General features: G+C 36.0%; 1 protein-coding gene across 1 annotated transcript; it reads right to left on the bottom strand.

Annotated features, from left to right (window-relative positions):
• Positions 1 to 637: 637 nt before the first annotated feature.
• Positions 638 to 2,561, bottom strand: LOC106301850 (transcription factor bHLH71-like). Its single transcript, XM_013738333.1, has 3 exons — positions 2,148 to 2,561; positions 1,503 to 1,961; positions 638 to 995 (listed from the first exon to the last, which is right to left on the bottom strand). Exons 1-3 carry the CDS (start codon positions 2,502 to 2,504, stop codon positions 837 to 839), a joined length of 975 nt encoding a protein of 324 aa, XP_013593787.1. The 5' UTR covers positions 2,505 to 2,561; the 3' UTR covers positions 638 to 836.
• Between the last annotated feature and the right edge of the window lie 4,580 nt (positions 2,562 to 7,141).

The raw sequence follows: 7,141 nt of genomic DNA, 5'->3' as shown, positions 1-7,141 counted from the left end.
ATTTACAGGTTTAGAATATTTTTTAGAAATTGCTTTATAAAATTATACACCCCGCCCGTAGGGCGGACCAACCACTAGTATGAAATATAATCGAACCTAAAATTGATTCAGGCTTAACTAAATTTTACATGACTCACTAAGCCCAATTCGAACCGAGTAAGCTCGAAGAGAATCCAAATAGGATTTTGAAATTTTACATGTATAAAATTTATGCTCCTGCAGGTTCAAAAACATGATTGAACCTAATTCAAATCCGAATGGACACCTGAACTCTTTCTTAACACAATAAATATGTTTAGATTTGATTGATCTTGGGTTAGAGCTTTAAATTCAAAACTACTCCATATAGTACCATTCAAGTCATAGGGATTCTATACAAAAATTTAAAAGGTATTTAGTCTACTACTAAAATCCAAGACTGTTAATCTAGCTGAAAATTATGACAAAATAAGAATTTATTATATAAAACTAAGAGCCGGCGAACTAAGATCATTCCCTAGAGAGTAAAGCCGGCGAACGAAATTCACGTTCCCGGAACCCAAAAACAAATATTACAAGTTAAGAACTTAAAAATCCCAATCAGATCAAATAAGAATTCAAACCCTGGCAAGTATGCTAAATTATTTGAAATTTAGAAAAAATGAAAAACGACTAAAAAACTACTATTATATTATGTGCCATTATACTCCAGATGGATTCACATTTAGCCTTTACAGAGTCAGAAAAGAACCTAGGAAATAAAAAGAAAGCACTAAACCTTCGTTATTCTGAAAGAAAAAACGATCAAAGATGTGCTATAAAATTAAAAGAAGGAATTAAAAAGGAAAGGAGAATTCTCAGAGAGAATGAGTGGCATTTGTGTGATTTAAGGGGAAAGTAAAGGGTAACTCTGGGATTGTTGAACAACAAAAAGGTTCCTCTTCAATGATACTTAGCATGTGATGAACTGCTCCTGCAATGTCATCTACTGAACTTAGCTGGCAACTCTCTTCCACCTTCCAAAATCCAATACAAAATATAATTTAATGTAAACTTTCAGTTACATCCCTAAAAATATAACACCGTATGAAGTTTAAAAGAAAAAAATATAGTAATTAATATTGATTCACGTTTCAATAACTAAACCTATTTTCAAAAAATTGGTGAAAAATAAAAAGTAACTCCGCCAAGTATGGCAATAAATGTTAGACCAAATCTAGTTAAGAGTTCAGAGACATTCCTTTTCTGTTTTTCTGCCTCTCTAACCGTACATAATCTGCCGTCTAGCTCTAATTTCATAACATTTCTACAAAAGTTACCCTCAAATAGTATTTGAACAAACTCGGTTTAGTCCGGTTTATCGTCCGGCTTAGATAATAGTATATGGTAATTATAAGAGTTCAGTTCTGTTACCATAGTTCTGATAGAATAGACTGCATAGAGTGTCTAACGGACCAATGGTGTAACATCTTTTACTAATCTTGTTTAAGTCCGGTTTAGATAAGAGGATTCAGTTAATTTACCTTAGTGCTGATTGAGTAAATAGCAAAAGTTTCTAATGTTGTGACACTGAGGTGAAGCACGGAGAGGGAGAGTGAATGTAGAGCAGCCACTAGCTTTGAAAGTTGCGGTGGCCCGGTGGTAGCCACCACCGAGGTCCATTGGAAACCTCTTCTTCTTGACAGGATTCTGATGTTAGCATGAGTTTCTATTAGAGTCACTTCAAGATCCTCCATAGCCGTTTTCACCGAGCTTGTTGAGCCATTTCTATTCTCCTGGCTTGGATCGTACGAGTGGAGAAAGAACTGTGATAGAGACAGGTGAGGATTCTCAGGTTCGCAGTTTGAGTCTTGACTTGTTGAAGAAATAACCGTCTGGCTTAGTTTATCCTTTTGAAGCTTTTGAGCTTCAAGAGATAGTAACTGATGTTCAAGTTCTTTGATGAAATCTATGGCTCCACCAACTATTGAAGCTTGATCACCCTTTCATGGAAAAGAACGGCACAAAGAAAAGAAGGAACATATTAGTAAATAAATATTGAAAGTCAACTGAAAATCCTAAACCTTTTAAAATAATTTATCATAAAAATTGAAACTCGATCAAAATCAAAATATTCCATAAAATTGAAACCCTAGTCGGAATTGTAAGAAGATAATCATAAAATGAACCTTTTGAGAAAAAGGTTGAGGCATGAGAGATCTTAAGACAGAGAGATGTTGATTCATTTGTCTTCTTCGATTTCTTTCTACCGCGATGTGAGTTATTCGTTGATTCTCAGCTTCTTCTTCGTTTTTGCAAACCCTAGGCTTCCTCCTCCTCCGCTTCTTCCCTCTGCTAGCCGGTGGTGGCTGCCGTGACGCCGGTTCTTGTTGAGACATCTCCGGAATTGTGTTCTTGGGGATGATGATGATGTCATTTTCCGGCGATGGATCGAGATCGAGGAGAGACTTGAATGGGGTTGGTGAAAGAGACTCGGAGAGCAAAAAGTTTAAGAGACCATTTGATGATAAAGCTTCCAGAGTCATTGCTCTTTACAACGTTTTCTTCCTTATTGAATTACTAAGTACCATTGATTTATAAAGCGACATTCCAAATCTTTTTAATTATTTTTTGCTTTCAAATAACGAATATAGATTTCATAAAAAGTTGTGGGCGAAAACGACATTTTCAGGAAAATAAATGGAAATGATTAAAAATTGACAAACGTTGAAGCTCTGAGTTTTCTGAATGTGTGCATGTGAGACATTATTTGATATTGATTTTGATCCGTACTATCATGGATGTGTAATTCCGAAGTAAGCTCAGCTATATTATATTCAAAAAAGAGTAAGCTTAGCTATAAAATTAATTTGCTGAATGACATTATATATTCTTTGTTTTACCCTTCAACATTGTAAAATTTTGACTAAACATATTACTACACTATGTAAGCCCATAAAAATATGCACAATCACATAATCGTTTTTACCTTCCAATACATTTATATCAGTTCGTACTTTTGGCTTCTTTTAACAAAAACCTTAATTCTAATCGGAAGAGATATGTACAAATGGATTTGAGAGATTTGTCCATCATATCATTTCAAACATCAAAATTTGGAAATGAAGTTTTATATAATCGTAGTGATCAAAGTCACACAAGCATGTAACCCATCTTCCAGAAAAATTGATGTGTAAAATTTCTATATATACATATTTATTTGCATGAATATGATTTTTGATGATTGAGAAAGGGATTAGAAGGAAGAAGAAAATAGTGGCACGTGAGATGGGTCAGAGAGTCTAAGGTCGTGTTCTTTTCTCGCAATTCTGGACCATCACTTCTTTTAATTTTCAGTTCATTGCCCCTTTTACTATCCTAAAAGCATCTAAACATTTTTTTACATTTTATGATTATTACCTCTTTGTAACATACTTGGGCTGCCCCAAAGAAAATATACCATCATACATTATTCAAATTATGTATACAATGCTAACATAATTGTTTGATAAAAAAAGAAGAAATCAATGATTAAAAGAGAGACTAGATTAATTCCAATTACTCAGTTCAAGAAGAAAACAAATGGAACCAAACTGGTTCGGTATTTGGCATGTCTGGACCGTGGGGACCGGGCACTAGCATACACATATAAGAACAAATGTGTGCTGGAAGAAAGCAAAATTTCACATTCAAATCTTTTTTTTGTATTCATTATATTTATTCTTCGATTGCATCTTAAAACTACTTGGTGGGCTAAATATAATATATCCACAAGATTTTTTCTTTGTGTGATATTGGGAAAAGGTAGTAATAATTATTGCAATTGTATGCTTATAATTAAAAAGGACTGTCAGATTTGTTTGCACATTAGAAGGACCAGAAGGAAGCTACGAAGGTAAAAAACACAACCCGTGATTAAAAGTATTTCTTTTATTGTTTTTATTTAAGTTACTTTTAATTTTAACCATTTGAGTTTTTGTTTTTTTTCTCTGATAGATATTGTCAGAGTTCTAAAAAACGTTAACTTTCACAAATTAGACAACTCCGGACACAAAATCTATCATACATCAGAAACAAATCCGTACTATATAAAATCTGTAATTGATTAAGCATACAAAAATAAATTAACAACAAAATAAAGTTAGCATCATACTATCGCTACTTAATTTATTATTCGTTTGAACAATCAGCAATGACCTCTACCATAAAAAGTATGTTAACTTCCACGAATTTGACTATAGCAAACGAAAATCCAACAACACATTTGTTTAGGCCTATGCATTATATTTTTGCAGTTATATTAAATTTTGGTTTTTGGTTTTAGAAAAACAGATCTACTAATAAGTCTAAAACCAACTTTGGTCTGGTTCAAAAATTTGTGTTCATTTTGCATTTCGATATAGATTTGCTTCATTTTGCAATTAAAAGTTTATTTTGAATAATACTAGTAAAAGTTTTGGTACATATACCAAATTTAGTATTAATTTAAATGAATTTTGATTTATTGGTTTGTTTGTATTGATTTTGAGTTCGGTCTTGGATTCGATTCAGATTTAGATTCGTTTGAATTTTGCTTTTCTTCTTCTATATAATGCAACCTGATATTAGTTTCAAAGAATTTTGATCCAGTTCGTCAGTTCGGTTAATTTTGGTTTTTAACCAACGGGTTTTCTAAACTTAATGATCACGTTATGTAAAGTATACACACCTAGCAAAGCCAGTCCCATTTTTTTAAAGTTAAACCCATTAACACTATAATCTGCTAATTTCATTGACAAGCAAAAATGTCCGTCTGCTTCCAAGTTCCAACGTATCTATCTATTACCAAGAATTTTACATGAAGATTCCTGTGAATGTTTTTTTTTTTGAGAAAGGACTTTCCTGTGAATGTTTTTACACCCACGAAACGTGTCTACTCTAATCTGATTCGTTGCATCAACAAACAAACACGTGTTCATGTCTGTAAAAAAAACTCTTAGAGCATCCATCTCTAAACACGCTACAAATCTTTGTACTTATTTATGTATAAAGAGAGATTAAGAGTAGTGTCTACCATTTTACGAAGTCCGAGAAAATGAAGACAAGAACAACAAAGAGGACGAAGAGCTGAAACTGTTGTTGTCAGATTTGCCCACGTCTATAGAGTAACACAGTCTTATCTTTAGTCCTCTGCAAAAAAACTTTCTTACTGATTCTGTTAAAATACAGAACCCCTTGTAGTAAAATGTCTTCAAGAGAAGGCTCAAACTTCAAAACTCTGTTTTTACTGCGTTCAGAAGAGGCACATGAGTAATGTGGATGCGCCTACATTTTGGGACCAGTTGGTTCAAAAAATGACGTCTTTGGTCAACTTGTCTGAAGTTACATTGGATACTTTAAAAGACCTCTTACCAAAAGTCTAACCCACAGATGACTAAATTGAACACCAAGGAGATACACCTAAACCTGGAAATTACTGGAGCAGAATCACACTCTTGCTCTTTCATTCGTTATCATTAAAATCTTGTTCATCTAAGTGAATCTACAAGTGCATATATATTTCTTATCTTTATTGAACTAAATCCAAAAATACTCTACCAAATTGAGCTATAAGAGATTTTTTGCTCAATAGTGAAACAATAACTGCTCTCAAGTCGTTGGTGTTGCTGAATCTGTATAGCGTTTCTCTTTAGCCAAAAATTCATCTCAATACATATATTTACAATAAAAAGAAAAACGAGACTATTTTCTTAGGTGTGTGACACAAAAAATTGTTTTTACAATAAGAAAGGAAGAGACTTAAAACCTCCCAGGCGACTTTATCGAGAGTGTGCAATATCCAGCAGTCTGTGAGGCCCACCACCTAGATCTTTCTTATTGACCGTTGAATATTAACCTGCCCATTTCAAATCCTTTTATCTTTGGGAGATATCCTTCGGTTAATAGGAAGTCTTGAACTCTTATTCTCCGGGTTCTTCCCCCGACCCGTGGTCAGCGGGACCGCCGTGCAGCAGCTTGTCAACCGGAGCAACTCCCACCAGAGACATGAAAGACTTCCCACCGTGGACAGAGTCATGAACCTTTGATGCTCGCAACTAATATACTCCATCTCTCACCTGTGTGAGAAGAACCTTATCTGAAACAGCTTCAAACCTTCTTACCCCCAACCATCCTAAACCCACCAAAGATTACCTCAACCACTAGCTACAACTGAAGCATGAGCAACAGACGTTTCTCTGTCGCTGAGAAAGGAAAGGAGGTGACTGCTCCCCAAGACCCACCAAGAACTGCAAGAGTTAGAGTCCCACCAGTTGACAACTCTGAACTTTTGCGTAAACACTCTCTCACCCTCGTGGGGAGGGTGACTAACCCAAAATACCAGCGGATGTGGTCTCTCATTGCCTTCTTTGGAGAGCACTGGAAGGTCGAGACGACACCAGTGGGTGCAGATCTAGGCCAAGGATGTTTCCAGTTCCAGTTTGCATCCGAGAAAGACCTACAAAAAGTCCTCGATGAAAGACCCTACCACTTTGCCCATTGGATGCTCATCCTTCAACGATGGGAACCTTCATTGTCTCCAAAATTTCCGAACTTAATACCTTTTTGGATCAGGTCCAAGGTATCCCTCTCCAATTATGGTCAGACGTCGCTCTAAAATCTCTGGCCAATGACATAGGTATCTTCGACAAGGTTGAGATAACATCAACGAAAGCTCGGATTAAAGTCCTAATAGATGGTCTCCAACCCCTCATAAAGAAAGCAACGATGGAGTTTGACACTGGAGAGGAAGTTGAAGTAACACTTGTTTATGAGAAGCTCGAGAAGCACTGCTCCCTCTGTCTCATGCTTGACCATGAGCAACTAGACTGCCCTACAGTTGTGAACAAAAGTTTCCAGAGTCAGGAAAGAGCAAGTGAAGCCAGTAAGCGAGAGCATAGCAGAAACCAAATACACGACGCTTACCCTGAGTATCACGCAAGAGCTACCTCCCACTTCAACCCTCGTAGCCAAAGAGACAACCACCGAAACCCTACTCCGGGAGAGGACAGACACAGAGCTGAGAGAGAAAAACCCATCTACTCTGGTGGTAGTAGACAAAGATCCCCGCCTCTGAGAAATAGAGAATTCAATCTCCCTTACTCCCGCAACGAGCGTGCTAACTATTACAGCCCCAGAGAACTCAATGAGACGAGTTCCGCCCACT

Source organism: Brassica oleracea, chromosome C7, assembly GCF_000695525.1.
Source record: "Brassica oleracea var. oleracea cultivar TO1000 chromosome C7, BOL, whole genome shotgun sequence".
Lineage (NCBI taxonomy): Eukaryota > Viridiplantae > Streptophyta > Magnoliopsida > Brassicales > Brassicaceae > Brassica > Brassica oleracea.
This window is presented reverse-complemented; position numbering and strand designations above follow the sequence as displayed.